At 41.7% G+C, this 24,884-nt stretch overlaps 1 protein-coding gene across 2 annotated transcripts in view; it reads left to right on the top strand.

The window, feature by feature from the left end:
• The first annotated feature begins 18,602 nt into the window (after positions 1 to 18,602).
• Positions 18,603 to 24,884, top strand: part of CERS5 (ceramide synthase 5) — a 50,697-nt gene continuing 44,415 nt past the window's right edge. The window contains exon 1 of one of the 2 annotated variants that reach the window (XM_039362255.1): positions 18,603 to 18,947. In XM_039362255.1, coding sequence (XP_039218189.1) covers positions 18,784 to 18,947 — 164 coding nt within the window. In that variant the 5' untranslated portion in view covers positions 18,603 to 18,783. The remainder of the gene's footprint in view (positions 18,948 to 24,884) is intronic. The other variant, XM_039362254.1, reaches the window with a different exon arrangement.

The following is a 24,884-nucleotide window of genomic DNA, read 5'->3' as shown; positions in this document are numbered from 1 at the left end:
ACCATGTAATTAACAACTGCAGAGATTCACTTAACAACTGTGGCAAGAAAGATAATAAAATGGGGCCAACAAATGTTTTGCTTAGCACAGAAATTTTAGGTTCAATTTTATCATAAGTCGAGAACAGTTTAAAGCAACACAGGTTTCAAGTCAACATTCCTATTTTTCCCTAAAGGTGCTTTTCTTAAATAAATCCCGGGTATCTTTTTTAAAACAAACAAACAGGGCTACCATGCAATAGTAGTGATTCCCACTCAGTTTTAACAGTTGATGTTTCCAAGTGTGAATACTGAAAAGAGATCCTGGACGTAGTTGCAAGAGACAATGTGAGAAACAATGTCCCTTGTATAGGAAAAAAAACTGGCCAAAAGTTTTAAAAAAACAAGTTACAGTATCTGCTGGAGACTGGGATTATGGAAGGAAATACATTTTACCAGGTCCAGAACGGCCATTTTAAGAAAGTAAAGTTATATATCTGGTATTTTTTTATCCATTCCTTTTCTCTGGATTACAGTTCTTCCCATGGTTCTAAGTGTGGTTTATTGTTGATGTCAGATATTTGTCAAAATTAGAAAGTGGGTGTTTATCTCATTATGTCTCTTCTTCCCCTAACTTAATATTTGCCCTCCACTGCTAGAGGCCTGGATAATTTCAGCCTCACAACAGCCCCCTTGAATCTGCTGTCCCCTCTGCTATCCTGTTCTCTTTAGGCTCCTTGATCACCCTGGACCTGCAGATAACCCAGCAGCAGAAGCAGCCGGCATCCCTGAGGAAGTGTTTCGTTTGTTGAAAGCAGTTCAGGGTCTGCACCACTTTCAACAGAATGTTAAAAATATTTTTTGTAAAGGGAATTAAGATGATGTCTATCAGTATAATAATAATCAGAAAATTGAACAGAATGTGATTAGGTTTGATGTGGGGGAGAAGCCAGCAAAAGAAAGATGAATTTTCAAATAAAGCTTGATGAAACTGGGCTCCGTGGAGAAAAATATTTTCCCAAAGGATTCCTATGGGAGAATGTTGCCAATACCTCCATTCTAATCTCCTTCCCCCTCCTGGCCAAATGGCCCAGAGTGGCCCTTATGCAGTCCATTCCATACTTCCTGGTGCACACACAACACAAATATCACATGAAGTACAGCAGAAGCACATAAGCACAGATGTAATGTATAATTCCTCACACCAGTGTTTCTTAGTCTTGACAAGTTTAAGATGTGTGGACTTCAACTCCCAGAAGTCCTCAGCCAGCTCCACTATTGAAGTCCACACATCTTAAACTTGCCAAGGTTGAGAAACACTGCCTTATACATCTGCCATTTCATTATATAATTCTTTTTACCCTATTCCTCTTACCTTGTCCACTTTCTATTCTATTACATGGTAGTTTAATTTCACATTACATTTCAAGAATTTCCCAACTGCTGTAGTCCACCCATCCTTAATTGAATTAAGTATGTGCCATCTTATTTCTTCATACAGAATCAGTAATTATATAGACCATGGATGTCAAACCCGCAACATCATGTGACGTGTCAGACATATTGTGACTTTTTTCCCATTACCAGCAATGGGGTGGGCGCAGTTTTGCCATGACGCATCCAGCCCGCGGGCCAGCAATTTGACACCCCTGATATAAACCAAACCAGATCTATATCACATTCTCTTTCTCAACTAAGCAGTCATAAGCATTCTGTCCTGAATCTGTTGCCATATCCTATAGTTCCTCCTGTGTGGTTTTAGAGACAGCCCTTTTGGTGATCTTTTGACCTTTCTGATAAATTCATCTATCCATGAAAGGGGCGTTGTCTTACCTGAACACCTTTTCTCAGCATGACGATGGAGAATCCACCAATGGGTTTTGCTTGTCTTCTGCCCGTAGACTAAGCCAAATTTGTCACGTCTCTCTTCCTGGGCCCTCCTCCCAGTCTCGACTGAGGCGAAACTGTTGGCTATGTTTCCCATGTGTTGGCTCAATCTTTTCCCATCACAGGACCTGACTGGCCCTAAGGGTGGAGTGGATTCTCCATTGTCATGCTGAGAAAAGGCATTCAGGTAAGACAATGCCCCTTCTCCAGCATGACGAGTGGAGAATCCACCAATGAGACGTACCAAAGCCTCACTGTCCCTGTGGGTGGGAAACCATCTGGGCCTGGGTCCCACTTCCTGACACTATGCTTTGGAGGACCCTTCTGCCAAATGAGGCCTCCGCCGATGCGAACTTATCTAACTTGTAGTGTCTTATAAAAGGGGAAGGTGACACCCACGTTGCCGCTCTACATATTTCCTCAATCAGTGCCTGAGTCGCCCACGCTGCTGATGTTGCAGCGCTGCGAGTGGAGTGGGCAGTGATTTGTCTAGGAACTGCTAGCGATTGCCCCTGGTATGTCTCAGTTATGCACTTCCTGATCCACCTGCCGATTGTGGATGCTGAGACCCTTCGACCCCTTGAGTGCGAATGGAAGGAAACGAACAGGGCCTCAGATTTGCGGAAGGGTGCAGTTCGCTTTATGTATTGCCTTAAGGCCCTGCGAACGTCTAAGGTGTGCCATTTGCACTCCAATTAATGGGAGAGCTGAGGACAAAAATCTGGTAGCACATCTCTTGTGCCCTGTGGAATAGGGAATTGACCTTGGGAATGAAGGATGGGTCCAGAAGTAGGACCACCCTGTCCGTGTGGAAGGTGCAGAGATCTTCCCTACCTAATAATTCTGAAATGCGCCTTACTGAAGTAACAGCGACCAGAAATGCGACCTTAAGAGTCAAGCAGTGTAATGTGCAGGTCTGGATAGGTTCAAATGGAGGTGAGGTAATGGCCTGTAGGACCTTAGACAGGTCCCAGGAGGGATATCTGTGGACCACGGGTGGTCTGTTTGTTGCGCCCTTTATGAAGGATCGCACCACTGGGTGCTTGGCCAGTGGTTGAGAGTTGCCATATGTGAGTATAGTGGACAAGGTGGCCACCTGTCTGCTAATTGTGTTGGGTGCTAAACCCCTATCAAGACCCTCCCATAAGTAGTCTAAGACCCTTGGGACAGTAATCTTAAAAGGGTCTAGTTGATGCTTTGTGCACCAGCTACAGTAATTTCTCCATGTGGAGTCGTAAATTCTGTTGGTCGTAGGCCTTCTTGAGGCCTGAATCATCTTGATGACTCTTTGTGAATAGGCCTCCCCTTCTAGGAGGCTCCGTTCAAGTGCCAAGTGGCTAGTTGGAGCCACTGTGGTTCTGGGTGTTGTAGAGCCCCCTGACTGAGGGAGATTTTGTTGTGGGGAATCCTCCATGGAGGAGATATGGAAATACTAACAAGGTAGGCAAACCACGGCTGTCTAGGCCAGTGTGGTGCAATGAGTATCACCTCTGCTTGTTCCTGTAATATCTTTCTGATGGTTGCTTGCATCAGAGGAAGAGGTGGGAAGGCATATAGCAACCCCTTCGGCCAGTGTCCCTGGAGCGCATCTGCTCTCTCCGCCCCCAGTGATGGGAAGCAGGAGAAGAACCTTGGGAGCTGGGCATTCCTGGAGCTTGTGAATAGGTCTAGCACTGGATGGCCGAACCTCTCTGATGCTTCCCTGAAGAGAGCTGGGTGCAGGCACTCCGAGTGATCTACTGTTGTCCTGCTCAGAAAATCCGCCTGCTTGTTCACTACTCCTGATATGTGCTTGGCCCTGAGGGAGGCTAGGTTGTCCTCAGCCGATGCTCCCAATGATTGGGTCTCGGCCATGAGGGGTTTGGACCGTGTGCCCCCCTGTCGGTTGATGTGTGCTTTTGCCGCCATGTTGTCCATGAGAAGTATGACATGCTGGTCCACCACTGTTGTGAAAGTGACGGAGGGCCAGGTGTATGGCTCTGAGTTCTAACCAGTTTATGTTGTGTCTTAGGTCCTCCTTTGACCATTGGCCCTGTGCCAGTTGTGATTGTAGGTGTGCTCCCCAACCGAATAGGCTGGCGTCCGTGGTCAGAGTGACTTGGGCGGGTTCCTTGAATATGTGTCCCTTTCCCACTGCTGGAGACGACCACCACTGGAGCAATTTCACAACCCTTGGTGGAACCCTTACCCTTTGGTTGGAGGAGCCGGTTTCCCTTCTTTGAAATGGGAGCAGGAACCACTACAGGTCTCTGGAGTGTAGCCGTGCCCAGGGCACGATTGCTAGACATGAAATCATCTTTCCCAACAAGTGGGAGAGTGTGGCCAGTGTGGTGGTCCGTTTCTTTCGAATCATCCTGACCAGGGTTCGAATGCTGTTTTGACGTTCTCAAGAGAGGTAGACTTTGCACTTTAGTGTGTCTATTACAACTCCCAGATGAAGAAGGCGGGTCGATGGGACCATCTGACTCTTTTGGAAGTTTACTGAGAACCCGTGTTCCTGAAGGGTTCTTGGGGTCAGTGTCAGATCTGACTGTGCTGACTGAACTGACGAGGATTGGATGAGAATGTTGTCCAGGTAACACTGGATGCACACAGGAATTGTTCGTAGATGTGCGGTGAGTGTCACCAGTACTTTTGTGAATACTCTGGGAGCTGAAGAAAGTCCAAAGGGAGGGCCCTGTATTGAAAATGTTGGCCTGTGTGACAGAACCTGAGAAACTTCGGTGCTCTGGAAGTATGGGGATGTGAAGATAAGCCTCTTCAGATCTATGGACGTCAGGAGGTCTCCCCTTCTGACGCCTGCTAATATTGACTGAAGAATTTGCATTTTGAACTTTCTGTATGCCAGTTGGGTGTTCAGACTTTTTAAGTCTAGAATTGCTCTCCACCCCCCCACCCCCCTGAACTCTTTGGGACTACAAATAAGATGGAGTAGAATCCCTGTCCCTGCTGCCCCATTTCCACCGGTTCTATGGCCTGGATGTCCAGGAGGTACTAGATGGCCTCCTTGACGAGGCTCCTTTTGGTCAGATCCTTGGGTGATGGGCAAGGGACGAAGCGGTTCGGGGGGTTTGGAGATGAATTCCAGTGAGAGGCCGAATCTGACGGTATTTAGGACCCAAAGGTCCGTGGTGGTGGCTTGCCATCTGCGTGCGAAAAGAGCCAGCCTTCCACCAATGGGGGAGTCCTCCCCGCCGTCACTTGGATTTTTGAAAGGGGCGATCCTCCGCTCCTCGAAAGGGCCGTTTTGAATGGAATTGTTGTCTGTTACCGGATCTGTCAGTCTGATCTGGGCTGATAGGGACGGGAAAATGTGGTAGGTTCTGGACCTGTTTCTGACCGAAAAGGCTGTCTGTGAGGATAGAAGGAGACTCTCCTCTCCGTCCTCCTTGATAGGTGGGCCAGGACCTTGTGTTTGTCCTTGTTTTCTATTAGGTAGGGATTGAGGGCCACCCTTGTAGGGTGCAGCCACCAACCGCCATTTCGCTTTAATGCCAGCTCGCCACTGTCTGAGCCACATTAATCTGCATGCTGCGATGTTGGACGCTATTGCCCTGGCCGAGTAATTTGCTGCGTGCAATGATGAATCTGCCATGAATTCCGCTGCCACCACTGACCTTCTTAAGTCATGATGGGTTCTCTCCTCCTCTGGGAGAATCCTTGCCTGGAGTTGGCGCAGCCAGAGCAATGAAGTCCTAGCAAAAAAGGAGTTAGAAATGGCTGCCTTGATTGCCCACGCTGAGGCCTGGTGTGTCCTGTGGAAGGTGAGTTCTGCCTTCTTATCCTCCGACTTCAGGGCCTCTGCCGCATCCCCGGATACCATGGATGGTGAAACAAGAGCTGCTAGAGGTTCATCTACTACCGCACCTCTATTACCTCCAATAAGGCCGGATCTATGTTGAACAACTTCTTGTCTGTCCCCCCCATTGGAAGGAAGGCCCCCGGCACCCCCAAGTTATTCTGAATTGTATCAAAGAAGAGAGGGGGTCGGGGAATAAATTGTGTGTAAGTGGGCTGCGAAAACACCCTATTGTTTGTGTCCTGACATGGTGAGGGTCCCTCTTGGGGAAGCCTCGGTCTCTTAATCTTTGCAGTGCTGCTGGCCTTGTGAAGCAAGGATTTGAATAAAGACGGGTTGAAGAGATCCATGAATGGTGGAGGGTCTGGGGATATATCATCATCCTCTGACAGTCCCTGATTTATTTGCTCATAGTCCTCTGCAGGAGACTTCCTGCTTCTGGAGGAATGAGAAGGGGAAATTGATTCCTGGTATCGCTGAGGCCTCCTCTTGTGAAAGGTAGGAACTGCCTCTTGAAGCTACAGACCCGGCTCTGGACCTACGATGTCTTGAAGAGGCCATGGCTTGAGCAACGGCCTGAGATATCAGGGATTGTAAGTGTTCCGATGACAAGGCTCCCTGATTGTCTGAGGGACTAGGCTCTGCTGCTGAGTGTGGGTCTGGTGCCCCTGGGCTTTCGGGCCCTTTGCTTAGGGGGAATCTGTGTGCCTGCTCTGTGTCAGCTTCTGTTCCCAGAGGTTCATGACTCGGCTGCAGCGGGCCAAATATTTCCTCCTCCGTGTAAGCTGGTGGGACTAGGCCGTCTCCTGCTGTATTTTGCCTCTTTTCGGCTCTACAGAATTGTTTCTCCAGAGCCTGGTGGCGACGCTTGGCCTCCTTATCCGCTGCCTTGGAGGATCTTTTGCTAGATATTGCTTTGGCCTTGATCCTGCCCGCTGCCTCCTGGTTGGAGGATCTTGGCCTCTTGCATCCAGGAGAACTAATGGAGGGGTCCTGCGCTGTCTGGGCAGCATTGGTGTCTGCCATTGGCAGAAGAAATATCTCAGCGCAAGACTGAGAGAAATCTCTGTTAAGAGGCTTGTTAATGGGCCTGTTTAGGCCAGAGAGCAATCTGTTAGTGATTGGAGATAGTTCCTGTGTGGGTGTTAATTGATGGTACAGACACCCGCTGTGCTCTCCTGTATCAGCCTCTGTTGTGTTGCTGGCAGGGGTATATCACCCTTGTGAGAGCCAGACAATTGTCCTGTCTGTCCTTCTCCTGTCCCTTTAAAAGAGTGGTAAATCGCCTGTGGGCTGGAATGTAGGTGACTAGGTAGGAGTGAGGAATTGCCTTATTTCAATGAGAAGGCATTTAAAGCAAAGGTGGGGCAACACGCGCTTCCCTGCATTCCCCCTCCCACTGTTTAACCACTCTGGTCCTATTCTGTCCTGGAGAAGAAGAGATTTATAATTGCCTGGAGGCAACAGTAAAATTGCTGTAAAAGAATTACCAATTGCTTTGAATGCTTAGTTTCCTCCTCCCCCCCCCCCTGCTCCGGAGGCCACGTGGAGTCAAAATGGCGACCGGCCTCTTTCTCAGTCTCCTCTGAGTCCACTGGTCAGCTGGGCTTCGGGAAAGCTGCGTGGAGCTATTGCTGTTCTCCGCTGATCAGCTGGGCTTCGGGGAAGCTGGGGGAGCCATTAATTAGCTGCTGTGGGAGGGGATTCCTCCCTGCATCGTAGAGAAAATACACGGTGCCAAAATGGTGACCGGCTCCTAATTTTCTCTCCGACAATCCTCTGAGATTCAGCTGCGGTTAGGGTGAGCCTGCGGCTGCTCTGCAATCGGCCTGGGATGGCAAATGAACGGCCGTTCGTATTGCACCCCCCTTTTGTAAAAAGGCAAGAAATAGATGAAAAATTACAACCTGATCCTGGAGCCAAGGGAAATGTGTCCTTCTGGGCTAGAGACTAAGTCGAGACTGGGAGGAGGGCTCAGGAAGAGAGGCGTGGCAAATTTGGCTGACTTAGTCTACAGGCAGAAAACAAGCAAAACCCATTGGTGGATTCTCCACTCATCATGCTGGAGAATAAATGTTCTCTGATCTACTCTCGAACCTGTTCTTTTTTTGCTTCTTCCATGAAGTCTATTTGGTCATGGCAAATAAATTGCAGTAATTTTTTCCTTGTTCTACCAGGGCTGCAGATAATAATTCTGGATCTGGCAACACTTTAGTACTAACTTTCTTCTGAGGAAATGGCAGCAATATCTGCTGTGCTCATCTAATTTTGTTGACATATCATTTTTAGTCCCAATAAAATATGTTAATAGTATATGTGAAGTTTCTAAAATTATTGGACCATCCTCATATGCATTTTAAAAGCATAAGGCTCTAAAACTTTTGTTTCTGCAATACTCTAGAATTATAAGCTATAAGGCTATTTTGCCTTTAGGATGTATTTTATAGCAAAATTGAAGAAATAGCCTCAGTTCTGGAAACCTTTTGAATGCAAAATAGTTTAGTAGAATAAGGCTGCTCAGAGGGAAGCTTTTTTTCAGATCAAAATAGCTTTGTACCCCATTCCTTCCCCCCCCCCCATTCTCGGAGGTCAGGATAGTGTCACAAAACATAAGATGTAACGATTGAAATTAATTGTCCCCTAGAAATGGGCATAATTTGTTTTGGTTCTTGTGTGTTGCCATCTTAGACAATAGTTTTCTTTGTGCATTATTTACAATCTGCCTTTTACTTCTGAATATTTAACTCTTCGCATTGCTGAACTATTTTTTTTAATATTGGCTTTAAAGTTGATGTCTGCAATTTTCTGTAACACCTCTAGGTCGCAGTGTTTGACTTTCAATCTCTAACTCATCAACTAATCCCTGAGAAATTCAGATATATGAGTATGTTGTCATGGTTCCGACAGATGAAACTCTTCAAAGAACTTCGAGGCATTGTTTACCTTAAAGAATCTTTATTCAAGAAGCATAACATTGGCAATAACATAATCAAAGCCAAAAACTGAATTCCCCCCCCTCCCCGAGCACATAGTATCAATGCACAATTCCCTCCTCCAATTAACTGTCATAAATCACATTCCCCAATTAGTTTATTTTTTTTTAATTTTAATTTTTAACCAACAAGACAAAACAGAACAAAGCAACACATAACACACATACACACACAATATATACCTCCTTTTTTTTACAGCAATTACGTAACGGTAATCTAATATTTACATTTCCCCCTTATTCTTCTTTAAATATTTGTTCTTATAGCCCCATTATTTCTTATTTACATTTTTCTTCCTTCATGTGTACACATATTTTCACTTTTGACCTTTCCATATTTATTCTCTATTATTTCTAGTCTCCAATCAGACATACACCTTGTTCCATACTATATAATACTCTGTGTCTTCCTTTTCTTTTATCTCTTTTGTTAATTTGTCCATCTCAGCACAGTCCAGGATTTTTCTTATTACTTCTTCCTCTGATGGTATATTCTCATTTTTCCAGCACTGTGCATATGCTATTCTTGCCGCCGTTATTATATGTAAAATTAAGTACCATATTTCTTTACTATATTTTCTATTTAAAATACCCAACAAAAAGATCTCTGGTTTCCAGTCTACAGGTTGGTCTATTATTTCTTGGATCCATTTTCTTATTGTAGACCAGTATTTTTTTGCAACTGGGCATGTCCACCATAGATGATAATATGTTCCATGTACTTTTTTACATTTCCAACATGTTGGCGAGTTATTCTGGAACATCTTGGCAAGCTTTGCAGGTGGAAGATGCCATCTATAAAACATTTTCAACTGGTTTTCCTTGAAGGCCACCGACATAGTCAATTTTATATTTATTTCCCATATTTTTTCCCATTTCTCCAGTTCTATATTATATCCGAAATTTTTTGCCCATCTAATCATTGTGTCTTTGACAACCTTGTCTTCCATTTTATATCTCAATAGGTATTTATATAAATTGCTAATTAATTTTATTTCTGTTCCATATATAATTTTATCCAATTCTTGCGGCTCTTTTTGAATTTCATATAATTTTTTGTCCTCTGTATATTTAGATTGAATTTGTGTAAATGTCCACCAATCAATCTCTCTGCCAATGTCTTGTTCCAATTCTTGTTTTGTTTTCAAATTTCCCTGTTCATTTACTAATTCCTTGTATCTAATTATCTTATTTATATCCAATAGATTTGGGTATTTCAAAGCTTCTGTTGGGGATAACCACATTGGAATTCTTGTATAATGTTTTTGTTTTATTTTTTCCCAAGTCTGTAGCAATGCATTCCTATGTGTCTTTGAAAATATCTGTGTATTTTATGTTTTTCGTCCCATAGGAATGCATCCCACCCTGCTTGCAAATCATGTCCTTCTATTGTTAAGACTCTAGTATTTTTCAAATCCATCCAATCTTTTAGCCAAGTTAAGCTTGATGCTTGGTAGTATATTTCCCACTCTGGTAATGCCAATCCCCCTTTATCTTTCGTGTCTTGCAAGAGTTTTAATTTAATCCTGGGTTTTTTCCTTTGCCATATAAATTTAGTGATCAATTTATTTAATTCTTGAAAGAATGTTTTCCCTAATTTTATTGGAATAACCTGGAACAGAAATAATATTTTTGGCAATACATTCATTTTGACCGTAGCGGTCCTCCCTAAAAATGAAATTTGCAAATTTTCCCAATTTTCTAAATCTTTTTTTATCTGGTGTAGTATTTTATCATAATTGTCCTCCTTAATCGAGGAGCATTTCGCTGTAAGCCAGATCCCTAAGTATTTTATTTTCTTGGTTATACTTATCTTTGTTTTATCTTCCAATTCCCTTTCTTGTGCCTTTGTAAGATTTTTTGTTATTAATTTGGATTTATTCCTATTAATCTTAAATCCGGCTACCTCACCAAATTCTTCTATTTTTTGAATCAATTTAAAGCCGGTTTCTAATGGATCTTCCAAAATAAATATCAAGTCATCAGCGAAGGCCTGGACCTTATATTCTTCCTTTTTAATTTTTAAACCCTTTATTTCTTGGTCCTCTCTGATTTTTGTAAGAAGTATTTCTAATGATAAAATAAATAGAAGAGGAGAAAGTGGGCATCCTTGTCTTACTCCTTTGGTTATATCAATTTTTTCTGTCATTTCCTCATTTATAATTACCCTAGCTGTTTGTTTAGTATATATTTTCTCAACCATCTTTCCAAATTTTGTCCCAAAATCCATATAGTACAATTGTGTTATAATAAAATTCCAATTCAAATTATCAAATGCCTTCTGGGCATCAAGAAAAACCAGCGTAGCTTGTCTTTCAGGATGAACTTTGTAAAATTCTAAAGTATTCAGTATTATCCTCATGTTATTTTTTATTTGTCGTCCTGGTAAAAATCCATTTTGATCTGGATGAATATAATTATTCAAAATTTTCTTTATCCTTTCTGCTATTATTGTTGTAAATGTCTTATAATCTGTATTCAGTAAAGAAATCGGTCTATAATTTTGAATTTGTTGTAGGTCTGAGTCTTCCTTAGGAATGAGGGTGATAATTGCTTCACTCCAAGTTGTTGGTATCTTCGCCTCTTCCAACACCTCATTGTACATCTCCAACATTATCTATTGTAGTGACTCTTGTGTATTTTTATAAAACTCGACCAGAATTCCATCTGGGCCTGGTGATTTTTTGTTTTTTTGTTTTTTCAATGCTATTTCTAATTCTATTGCAGTTATTGGTCTATTCAACATTTCCTTTTGTTCTTCAGTAATTTTACCCATTTTTGCTGCCTCAATATATTGTTTGACTTTATCATCTGGTATATCTTCCTGATGGTATAGCTTTGAAAAGAAATTTTGTATTATTTTCTTTTTTTCTTCCCGTCTATATTGTACTGTTCCACTTTCATCTTGTAGTTGGCATATTGTTCTTTTGCCTTTTTCTTTTTTTAATTTATAAGCCAACCATCGACCAGTTTTAATCGCGTTTTCAAAGTAATTTTGTTTTGCCATTCTGATTTTCTGTGCCATTTCTTTTTGTGTTGTCAGGTTAATCTTGTGTTTTATAATATTCCATTTTTCTTTTATCTTTTTATTTTGTGGGTCCTTCTGTAGATCACCTTATATTTTTTTTTAATTCTTCTTGTAATTTCCCTTGTTGAAGTCTCCTATCTTTATTTTTCTTTGAGTTGTATGCAATTGTCAATCCCCACGTATGTAAGCTTTTGTAGTATTCCACAAATTTTGTGTTGATGTCTCTTCCTTTTTATTTACCTGAAAAAATAATGTCAACTCCTTTTCTAGCATCTGTATATATTGTTTATCTTTACATAGTCTTTGATTCATTGACCATCTTTGTTTCTGGCCTTTCCATTTTATTATTATTGGGTTATGATCCGCCCAATCATTAAGCCCTATTTCAATTTCCTCTATCCCTTTTTGTACGTCTGTTGTTGCCCAGGCCATATCGATCCTAGACCAAGACTGATGTGGATACGAGTAGAACGTATATTGTTTGTTTGATCTGTGTGTCTCTCTCCATATATCCTGAAGATTGAGTTCTGTTACCATGTCAAAGAATGATTTTGGTAATATATTTTTCTTCTTTTTATTCTTTTTACTACTCTTATAATCTTTCTTAACATCAACTATTGCATTTAGATCCCCAATCATACAAATATTTTTGTAATCCAGATCCACTAGTTTCTTATGTACCTTTTAAAAAAAATCTTGTTGATTATTATTTGGTGCATATATTGCCATTAATAAAATTTGTTTTTGCTCTAATTCTATTTCCAACATTAAAATTCTCCCCTCTTCATCCGAATATATTGATTTTTATTTTATTTTTTCTTTGACATATATAGCAATTCCTCCTTTCTTGTTTTGTGCTAAGATTGTGTATAGTGTTCCTAATTTTACATTCTCTAGTAATTTTCTATAATCCTTTTTTATATGAACTTCCTTAGACTCAACCCTGACAAGATCAAGTGGCTCTGGGTCTTGCCTCCCAAAGGTCAACTGGATGGTCCATCATTGGTCCTGGGGGGGGGGCAAATTTACCTCCCTCAGTGCAGGCACGCAACTTGGACTCACGGCTAAATTTGGAACAACATCTATCGGCTGTGGCCAGGGGGACCTTTGCCCAGGTTCACCTGGTGCACCAGTTGCGGCCTTATTTGAACCGAGAGGCTTTACTCACAGTCACTCATGCCCTTGTCACTTCAAGACTGGATTACTGTAACGCGCTCTACATGGGGCTACCCTTGAAGTGCATTCGGAGGCTGCAGTTGGTTCAGAATGCAGCCGCGAGAGCGATTGTGGGCGCGCCAAGGTACGCCCACATGTCACCTATCCTCCGCGAGCTGCATTGGCTTCCTGTGGGTCTCCGGATGCAATTCAAGGTGTTGGTTATCACCTTTAAAGCCCTTCATGGCATAGGGCCAGGTTACTTACAGGACCGCATACTGCCGCACAGTTCCCAGAGACCGGTGAGGTCCCATAGATGGGGCCTCCTTCAGGTCCCGTCGGCCAGACAATGTCGGCCGGCGGGCCCTCGGGAAAGGGCCTTTTCTGTGGTGGCTCCGACCTGGTGGAATCAACTTCCCCCCGAGGTTCGAACTACTCCCACCATGCCGGCCTTTAAGAAAGCCATTAAAACTCTCCTGTTCCGGCAGGCCTGGGGCTAATGAACCCGGGGGGGGGGCGGGATATGATCGGACTCGCATTATGATTGTATTATTTTATTGTTTTATTGTTGATGATTGTTTTAATTTTGTATGCCGCCCTGAGTCCTTTGGGATTGGGCGGCATATAAATAAAAATAAATAAATAAATAAATCACATCTGCATCCAATTTCCTTAATTTGTTAAACGTTTGTGCTCTTTTTCTTGGTATATTTAATCCATTAATGTTTACAGAGAAGAGCTTAATTGCGTCTCCCATTTTTTACTTGATCTATTTTCTTTATGCTTCTTGTCTCCATTACTCTTCCTTTTGCTCCTTCTCTTTCTAACCTTTCTCTTTCTTGTATCTTTTGTATTTCTCTCTCTCGTTCGACTTCCTCTAATACTTCTTCATCTTGACTTTTACTCTCCGACTCTTCCCTACTTTCTTGTTCTTCTCCCTGTGTAAAGTAACGTTCATAAAAGTCCTGCGCTTTCTCGTGTATCTATCTTATATTTTTTTTCCTGCCAAGTTAGAAATATGCCTTCAGGTATTAACCATTGAAACATAACTTTGTATTTAATTAATTGGGTGTTAGAAATTGGTATTCTCGTCTCTGGTTTCGTATACTACGTGGTATTTGTTTTAATACAATTATTTCTTTACCCTTATATATTATTGGTTCATCTCTTGTTTTTTTATATATTTCATCCCTTATTGATCTTCTAGTAAACCTTATATGGACCTCTCTCGCCAATCTATGCCTTCGTGCATAATTTGTATATACTCTATATATTTCGTCCCCAATTAGTTTAAAGGGCGGGCTTTCCCTCCAGCTCTCCAACTCGGCCAATTCTTATCATCTCTTATTTCAACAACCTTGACTCTCATAGGTTCAGTATTATTGTGTCTAGCTGAACTCTCATGCACATCCCTCCCCCTCCTCAGCGTCATCTAACTCTAAAAGCAGAAAGAAGAAAATGGCTACATCTCCATCTGTTGTCAAAGCAAAAACATCAGATGTTAGCAGCATTGTCATATGTTAGGAGATTTGGCTGGCTTCGTATTTGTTTCTAAATCATTCAACTTCCTGTAATTGGTGTATTAAATTATTTTTCTCTCTTTCTCAACTTCTGCTTTTCACCTCTTTGGGCTCTTCAGATTTCTTACATGGCTTTCTGTTTTCATTCTTATTTTCACTTTTTATATGTTGCTTATGTACTAAGTAGTAAAATAATGGATATAATAAATGTACAGCAGCCTGGCCAAAACAAAAAAGTTAAAGATGGGAGAAGAAACCTGTAAGAGATTGAAGTATGACTTAAATTATATTACAGCTTTTAACATTTAAATAGATGGTGCTGCAAATGGGAAAGCTATTTTTATCTTTAGATGTCAAGTCAAATTTTGTAATTCTGCCTGCACAAGCACTTTCAATTTCTTTTCAACTTGGTAATGGTAACACACCATCTTTGTTTTTCCTGTTATCATTACACTGAGATCTTTTAAGTTTACTAGTCTCAAACAAAATCATGCAAAACCTAATAAAGGCATTTAAAAAATGGATCGCTGCAAAGTCAGCAGACCACAAAGTAAAATCTAACTAAACTTAATGCAGCTTGAATATAATAATAATAAGTTGGAAGGGACCTTGGAGATCATTGAGTCCAACCCCCTGCTCAGGCAGGAAACCTACACCATTTCAGACAAATGGCTGTCCAGTCTCTTCTTAAAAACTTCCAGTGTTGGAGCATTCACCGCTTCTGGAGGCAGGTTGTTCCATTGGTTAATTGTTCTAACTGTCAGGAAGTTTCTCCTTAGTTCTAAGTTGCTTCTCTCCTTGATCAGTTTCCATCCGTTGCTTCTCGTCCTGCCTTCAGGCGCCTTGGAGAATAGCTTGACTCCCTCTTCTGAGATATTGGAACACTGCTATCATGTCCCCCCTCGTCCTTCTCTTTGTTAAATTAGACATACCAAATTCCAGCAACCGTTCCTTATATGTTTTAGCCTCCAGTCCCCTAATCATCTTTGTTGCTCTTCTCTGTACTCTTTCTAGAGTCTCAGCATTTTTTACATCGTGGTGACCAAAACTGGATGCAGTATTCCAAGGGTGGCCTTACCAAGTCATTGTAAAGTGGTATTAATACTTCATGTGATCTTGATTCTATCCCTCTGTTAATGCAGCCCAGCACTGTGTTGGCTTTTTTGGCAGCTGCAGCACACTGCTGGCTCATATTTAAGTGATTGTCTACTACAGCGGTTCTCAACCTGTGGGTCGCGACCCCATTTGGGGTCGAACGACCATTTCACGGGGGTCACCAAACAACGCGATTCGCCATTTTTTTCCTCAGCCAGCGCAGGGGGCGGCACTGCGCATGCATGCCGCACAGGGGGCGGCGCATGAGGCAGCCCCGCGCATGCGTGCTGTGCAGCGCATGCGTGCCATGTGCTTATGACCGGGGTCGCCGGTATAAAAAGGTTGAGAACCACTGGTCTACTAGGACTCCGAGATCCCTCTCACAGTTACTACTATTGAGCAAGGTACCCCCTACACTATACCTGTACATTTGGTTTTTCTTGCCTAAATGTAGAACCTTACTTTTTTCACCATTGAATTTCATTTTGTTAGATAGCGCCCAATGTTCAAGTCTGTCCAGGTCCTCCTGTATCTAAGATGAAAACCATATTTTTCCGCATAGCATTTCCTCGCTAGTGATCTTAACATATTTCATTCCTTGCTGTGCTGATACCAACATCTTGTCAGATGCTTACCAGATTTCTTGTTATACTGGATAACAAAATGTATTGACTTAACTGATAACATGGAATGGTTCTGAGAGATGATTCTGAACAATCTTAGTTACAAGATCTCCACCAGGAATTTCTCGAATGAACAAGGCTTGTCTGGTCACATGAACAGACTTCCCCAGAAGAAAGGTGGATGCAATAGTTTATTTGCCATTGCTTTGTGTCAATTTAAAGAAAAACAAAAAGTACTATAGTAGTTATTTTGCAGTATATAAGAATAGAAAAAAAAAGAATAGAGCTGGAAGGGACCTTGGAGGTCTTCTAGTCCAGCCCCCTCCTCAAGCAGAAGGACCTATACCATCTCAGAGAAGTGACTGTCTAGCCTCTTAAAAATCTCCAGTGATGGAGTGCCCACGATTTCTGGAGGCCAAGGTAAGGCTAGCGGGGAAGCAGCGGGAGCTGAGAGGGTAGCTGGCACGTGTGGGGCCGACTCTCAGCTGGCTGTCGGGAGCCGGGTGATGTGTAACGGCCCTGCCGGTTCCCCACCGACGTCCGGATGCTTGAAATGCACCCCCGACGCTACCCTGGGCCGGCTTAGCTGCGTGGGCAGCCGGTCCGAGCCGTCAGCATGATGAAATCGCACATGGCGGCGCCTTGCCAGCTACACCTCGGCCAGCGCAGGGGGCGGCACCACGCATGCACGGTGCTCCCAGGCTGAGACGGTTGCTGGGCGACAGCTCATGTGCGCCCTCGGCCTGCCCGGCGTGCGCTCCAGCTGCAGGAGAGGAGGCGGAGCGTGTGCACCAGAGAGAGAAAAAGAGTGTGAGAGAGAGAATGAGAGCGAGCAAACCCCGCCCCTCCTGCCCCCGCCCGCAGGGAAATACAGGTAATCCTCAACTTACGACCACAGGGTTGGGGGTCGCGGCATTAGGAAGGTTGAGAACCACTGCCCAATACTATACTTATACATTTGGTTTTTCTTGCCTAAATGTAGAACCGAGGTGGCGCAGCAGTTAGAGTGCAGTACTGCAGGCCACTTTAGCTGACTGTGTTCAGCAGGTCAGCGGTTCAAATCTCACCGGCTCAAGGTTGACTCAGCCTTCCATCCTTCCGGGGTAGGTAAAATGAGGACCCAGATTGTTGGGGGCAATGTAAATATATATATACATATACACTGCTTACTGGTGTACACCGCTTAGAGCAGTGTTTCTCAACCTTGACAATTTTAAGGCATGTGGACTTCAACTCCCAGAATTCCACCGCCAGCAATGCTAGCTGTGGAATTCTGGGAGTTGAAGTCCACATGCCTTAAAATTGTCAAGGTTGAGAAACACTGGCTTAGAGAGTGCTTGCACTTAAAGCGGTATATAAGTCTCATAAACAAATAAACCTTACTTTTTCACCACTGAATTTCATTTTGTTAGATAGCGCTCAAGAGAATTGTAAAACTATTATAACAGGAAATTAACTGCACAAAAGAGTTTGGTTAAGGTGTTGAAGGATTTCAGTATCAGTGGTAAACAAAAAGACAAACTTTACTTATTGGATATACCAAAGGAATCTGCAAAAGTCCTGAAACATTTTCGGCTTAAAAGACAGATATTTGTAAAATTTTTAATAATAAAAAAAGACAGATATTATAAAAAAGAAGGAACTTATTTCAACTTATGAATATTTGTCCTAAAATTTGAATTAAACCACGCTTTGTAAGAAAAAAGAAAATAAGATGACTCACTATCACCTTTAATAAAATGAGATGAGTAGTGTAGAACTTTAATAAATAAAAGCAGATGTATCTCATCTGCACACTTCGATAGGGAATTATAAACTAAATATTTAAAAAAGGTGTGTGCATATTCACACAGAAATAATCTAATTCCAGCCAAGCATTTACCCTATAACCTATGGGCAAGTTAAATCAGTGTGGATTCCGATAGAAGAGAATAGTTGTAGCTGAGGGTTGAAATGTTGAGTCTTTCGTGCTCTTGCAGCTTGGTCCAAAACTCGGAAAGCATCAAGGACCGGAGCGTGGACTCCAAGACATACTGAAGCAGCCACGTGGCTGGCCCAGGTCGCGCCCATAGACGTTCATCAGGGGTTCACAATGGAGTGGATAAAGGGGTGCGTCGTGCGATTCAGCAGCGGTTCCTCTACTTTCCGAGGGTTTTATTAATAATTTGGATGAAGTACTGAGAGGAACCGCTTATCAAATTGGGTGGAACAGCTAAAACCATAAAAGGAAGAAGCCAAGACAGTCCAACTCCCACGGACATTTCCCCCCGCTTCCATCTTTTCTCGAGCTGCAACCTTGCAACTTCGGAACTCAAGACAAGATCGGCCGACCCCGCCGCCCACCGCTCTCCTGCGCGGGCTACACGCCAATCCCCGCCTCGGTTGGTCTGCGGGAGCCTCTTCTTTTGCTCCTCAGCTCGGCTTTCTTCCCGCTCCTTCAGCCTCAAACTTTCTCGACTCCCGCCCGCTAAACTAGCGTCAAGGAGACGCATGCGTTCTGCCGTTCCTAACGGTACCGAAGGGGTGAGGAAAGGAGCGTCGGCCTGACTACCTCTCCGGGAAGTCGGATGGGCGGGGACTGCCCAGGCCCCGCCCCCTCATTCGCTACCGCCTTTTTCCTGCTCGCCGGTGGCAGTCAGGGCATTCTGGTGGCGGCGGCCGCTGCTGGGAAGAGCAAGAGCTCGGGCGGGCGGCAAGTGGGGAAAAATGGAGGTCTTGGCAGCCTGGCTGTGGAACGAGCGCTTCTGGTTTCCGGCCAACGTGACCTGGGCCGATTTGGAGCGAGAGACCGACGGATACCGTGCCGTCCACCTCCTGGCGGCGCTCCCGCTAGCGGCCTGCCTTTTGGGTTTAAGGCACTTCTTCGAGAGGTAGCGATTGCGGGAGATGGCCAGAGAAGGCAGGGCCGGGTGTGGGATAGCGGAGGCTGGGGCGGCCGTGGCCGACGGACCTTGCCCCACGGGATGATGTTTGGGTGTGGGGGGGGGGGCACGCTTCCGCCTGACCGCCTCTCCCGGTTCCGGTTGTGGGTGACTCTGACTTCCTCCTCTGAGTGCGAGAGGCTCCGGGCGAGGCTGGGTTTTTCTTCCTCCCGGGGCCGCGGAGCGGTCCCTCCTCCCGGCCTGTCAGTGGATTCGCTCGAGGCGGCCACGATGCAGCCTGTGTGGCTCGACGTTGTTGGGTCTATGGTAGCAAACCTTCGGAGAAGCTCTTCCGAATGACAAGCTTCACTAACGTTTGACGAAATTTCATAAACCGTGGTCGTCGGAAACGTGTTACCAGATTCTCCTCTGATGGTGCCAACCGATAGCTCAGCCAGCTCTGCAAATATAATCTTATTTATTCGTTTATTTAGTTTCGATATTCCAAAGGAAGGCAGGGAAAGTTTTCCTAGCTCACATCTTTATCTTACTGCACCGATCCTGGATTGATAAAGATGGGCTGAGAGAGGGCTTGCAGCTGATCTTAGACCTTCACGGGGAAGTGGGAATTTGAACTCGAGTGTTCCCAGTTGCACTTTGCAACTGAATCTGTCTGTAGATTTCTGCTGTTTGACTCAACATTCATTATTTATGAAGGTGAAGTCAGTTTTTTAAAATAGTTTTAGATAGGTTGCAGACTAAAAGATTGTGTCCTTAGTGGTCCCCCCCCCCTTTCTTCATTGAGTTTGCAAGTGTTTAAGATTAGTTATGTGCTGAAAATCAGGGCAGAACGGAAATGATTAAACAGGATAGATACAGAAAACATTAACGTAAAGATGGTGGGGAGGAGAGAGCCCTCTAATTTATGGAATGGTTTGTTAAAGCCCAAATTTAAAATTGTGCAGGCCATATATATATTTTTGTGAGAGCATTGGTTCGTTGTTTTTGGTTAAGCATTCTTGTAATTAATTCCTCAAGGGAAGGTAGTGCCTGTTGGTCTCGATTTACAATACTTGCTGTTCTGGGCCAAGGTGGTGGTGGGCACCTTGGCCCAGAACAGCAACACAGAATTCACAATTGGATTCATCCTCTTTTCCTGTTTTCAGTCTGAATGTTTGATTTATGAGAACTGAGATACTGTCCTACCTTTATATTCTTTCTTGTGTTAGCTTTTCTGATGTAGGAATTTTTGTGTTAAAAACATCCTGTTCCCGAAATATGTCTGGAATAAAATAAATGTATTCATGATTACTTGAAATAGTGATTTACAGGATGCTTTGACAAGCACCAGAGAACATTTATTGGCAAATAATGATTCATAAACAACAGCTGTAAGTGGACTGTTAATTGTAGTTTAAACTGGATTGGCAATAGCTTTATTTTCTAGTATGGGATTGAGCACGTGTTTTTCTCAAGAATTTGAATGTGTTTTATGTTATTTTTATTAGTGTAAATCAAGCTGTACTTTTAGAAGTAATAAATATACAGGCAGTCCTCAACATACAACAGTTTGTTTAGTGATTGTTCGGTTACAATGGCACTGAAAAAAATGAATTATGACCATTTTTCACACAACTGTTGCAGCATCCCCATATTCATTTGATCAAAATCCAGACGCTTGGTAACTGACTCATATTTATGATTTTTCCCCCCACTCACATGAATGGCAACTCCCAGCAATCCTAGCCAGATAATAAGGACTCCTGGGAGTGGTAGTTTAGCAACATCCCAAGAGCTAGAGATTCCTCTCTGATGCACACACTGTGAGGAATACTGAAAATTTTGAAGCCAGTTTTCTTTAAAAAAGTACAACATTTATTATTAAAATTTAATAGAGCTATTTGTATCCAGCTGAATTTTTCAAATAACTTCTATTTATTCTGAAACTGATTTCAATACATTGTAGGAGAAGGGCTTTTATCAGGTAACAACATAACACAGAGATACTATACTTAAATCAACTAATACATAACTTTGCTGAGCTATATTGTTTCCTTCCATTGTTTTCAGTCATCAAACTGAAATCTTGGGAAAGCAGCTTCAGCACTTTGGTTGGAATAGAAGGGTGTGGAAACATGTAGCAAATGGTGTTGGTGCATAGTAGATTTAGTATTTTCTTTCATTGTTTTTAGCTTATGATTTGATTTTTGTCTCATTTCTTCTTATATCTTCCCTGCACTTACATACTGTTGCTTATCTTGAAAGGGAATTTTATGCATATAGTTACTCATACTCACTAGAAAATATAAAACCATATTAATTTCCTTTTAGTTCCTCTCCTATATATCTATATCATAGTATTTATACTAATTCATTATACTTCACTGTTCTTTTTCACCAGTTCTAGAAATCTGCCAGAATATAGAAGGGACTTGTGATACTGATAATTTGCAACTGAGCTGAATTCTGCTGCCTTTATTGCTTTTCCTTCTATAAATATGATGATTTAATGTTTAGCTTTATGTGAATGATATCCTTACTTTTGGCTCATTATAACAAAATAATTGTTTCTCACATGCCTGCTGCATTTAGGCTTACACTGGCAATTTGTTTCACAGTTTTTAGAAAGGCAGTTACATTTTTGGTGTTAGAAAAATATTTTGTTATGAAACTTCATTTTTTGAATGGTATGTTAATTGAGATGACTAAAGATCTTTTTTCCCTTCGTTAGACAATGGAGATTTGTTATTTTATTATGACATATACTCAATACAGTATTTTTGATATAGGAAAAAACTTCACAATATTTTTAAAGCTTCAGGAAGATCCCTTAACGCACAAACATAATTATAAATGTAGAGGACTGCTACAAAAGTTGCAATTCTTTTAATCTTTGTGTTCCATGATCTTCTCTTGCTTCTTGGAATTATTTTCGTCTAAAGTTTCTTTACTGCTTGGGAAAGAGTATATCTTATTTATTTACATTTTTAAATGTATATATTATTGTTTTTTCAAGTTTAATGATTAGATTTTTATCCTGCCTTTTTATATTTAACTCAAGTAACAGATACCTAATACTTCTGTCTCCTATTTTCCTGACAACTCTTTGAGGTGGGCTGGGCTGAGAGAGACAGAGAGAGAGAGAGACATTGGCCCAAAGTAACCCAGCTGGCTTTCATGCCTAAGGTAGTCACAGAAATTGGTTTCCTGGTTTCTAGGCCACCACTTTAGCCAGTGCGCCAAACTGCTTCTTGTTTTTATTTAGCGCTAATTAGAAGTTTTTCATTGAGATAAAATAGTTATATCTTTTATTAAAATCTATCTGGTGGAAAGTGTCAAGATTGCTTTCTCTATTTTGTTTAAACAGAAGAAAAAAAGGCAAATATTTTGCATACTATCTTATTCCTCATTAAATTAGCTCTTGTCCATTAAGGAAGAATACAAAATGTTAATCGTTCTTAACTTATTATGGAACAGGGAGGTAATGCATTGCCCAACTGCGAGCAAAACACTACATTTGCATGTTGACCTGAGCTTCCTTAGGAAATCAGGAAACCTGCAGTTGTGCGGATAAGTTAATACAGTTGGGAATTTTCATAAGCAACTGTGCTGATCATGATTCACTATTGGTACCATGAAGTATTATTGATATTGCTATTATAGTATGGGCTCTTAAATTTTTTTCATTTAGGTTATTCAATGATTGATCAGCCTTCAGTTCAGCCTACAATGTTAAAAGTTTAAATTTGATAATTAAAAAATTCAATTTTTTGTAACAGAGTTGTCAAAGTCTGGAATATCTTACCCGATTTAGTTGTCTCAGCTACTGACTCTCATAGTTTTAATTCTCTTACCTTCTGTGGACCTCACCTCATATTTAAGAGGTTCCTAAGAGGATGTGTGTAAGTGTAACAATGTACCTATCGCCCCTGACATATTGTAATTTTTTTTCATTGTTTGAATCTGCATTTGTAATTTTTGGTTGACGAATAATAAAGATCAAAGATCAAAACAACACACACACACACATTAACTTAATGCACCCATTACAGGTAGTCCTTGACTTACAATAATTTATTTAGTGATTATTCAAAGTTACAACAGCACTGAAAAAAGTGACTTATGACTGTTTTTCACACTTATGAGTGTTGTGGCACCCCATGGTCACGTGATCAAAATTCAGATGCTTGACAATGGACTCATATTTATGACAGATGCAGTGTCCCAAGGTCATGTGATCATCTTTTGCAACTTTCTGACAAGCGAAGTCAATGGGGAAGCCAGATTTACTTAACTGTGTTACTAACTTAAGTGCCGCAATGATTCATTTAATAACTGTGGTAAGAAGGGTTGTAAAAATGGGGCAAAACTCACTTAACAAATGTCTTCAAGGAAAAAATTCTGAAATCAGAACATTAAAAAGGCCCTGTTTTCTCTCTATGATTGGTCTCTTTGTTATCCCCTCCACCTTCACATTCACACAAAGGGAAAGATGCCTTTGGTAACATACCGTTTCAGAATAAGATGCATTTATAACAATTCCTCACAGTGGAATCTCATTTGTAGAACATGTTCTTAGGCCTTTACATATCAGAACCAGCATTTTACACTCTATTGATTTGTAGGTATAAATGAATAAATCTCCGAAGCATACTGCAAACTGTTTGGAATCCCATGATATAGCTGTTTTAAATTTTATGACATATTCAGTGCAATTCCCAGTTGCCAGATAATTGTCAAAGACAGACAATCTTACGAACAAACCTGCTGCAGTGGTCTCTGTGACATATTTCTGCTATATTTGTTATTGTAGTTTGCAATAATTAATGTTGTTAAACTCAGCTTGTAAAAGTTACTCTGTCTTTCTAAGGATGCTGAAAAAGAGCAGTTACAATTTTCTCTTGACTGATTGCAGAAGGCTTTATGAGGCCATGTGCTATATACATAGTCTGTGTATATAATGTTTAGGCTATGAGTGATATAACCTATTTGTTTCCATTCTCAGAGGAGAGCTAAATGTTGTACTTTTTCTGGACTTCTTACTAGAAGCTTCAAGAATTCTCCTCAGCTAGGGTTGTATATTTTTTATCTCTGTACAGTGATTATCACTACTGACCACTGGGAGGCATTAGACAACAGATTTTGTTCATTTTGTAACTTGTGAGGCATAAGAAGCCCTCATTTAAAAAGAAAAAAAAAATTCATACAGTACATATAACACTTAATCTTCAGGGCTGCTTAGGCCTCTTCACAAGGACCGACAATAATGAAACTGGCCATCTAGTCTCTCCTAGTGGCCAATAGTTATACTGTTGTAATACAAAATACATACCTATTTTATTTCCCAGACACTTCTATGAACATTTCTCTCTTTGGGGCCTGGAAGAAATACGTACTATTTTGTATAAAAAAATCTTTAAAACACTTTGCTGGAGAAATTTGCTTAACCTTAAAAATAATGTGTGCTCCTATCGTTTAATATAGTTTGTCTCCATACTGAAGTAAATATAAGCAAAGCTGAAGTTACAGATTTTTGACAAAGCATTTCTCCTGTTGACAATATATTGTTATATTAAAGCATATAATGTGCTTTTAGTAAGAGACCCTAGTAGGAGATTCTATTTCTTAGCAGTACATACATTGGCTACATTTTGCTTGTGCAAAATAAATGCACACATGTACAGATATCTAGAAGCTGAGCCATGGCAAGTAGCCTTCTTTTTTTGTTAGTTCAAAAGGTTTAGCTGCTTATTTAAGTAGCTTCTTCAGTTTTAGATAAGCAGCGAAATCTTTCACACCAACAAGAAAAGAAGTGCAATTGCCATGACTCAACTTCCGAGCAACTCTACCTGGATGACTGAGAAACTTCCTTAACACAAGTACAGATACTTCATCAGCAGTGACAGCTTGAAACAGCTTTTGTAGTGGCCATGGGAGCCTTATAAA

The sequence above is a fragment of the Crotalus tigris genome, unplaced genomic scaffold (genome assembly GCF_016545835.1).
Source record: "Crotalus tigris isolate CLP2741 ecotype Arizona unplaced genomic scaffold, ASM1654583v1 scf7180000019409.675750, whole genome shotgun sequence".
Classification (NCBI taxonomy): domain Eukaryota; kingdom Metazoa; phylum Chordata; class Lepidosauria; order Squamata; family Viperidae; genus Crotalus; species Crotalus tigris.
The sequence above is the reverse complement of the archived record's forward strand: the minus strand, read 5'-3'. Positions and strand labels throughout refer to the sequence as shown.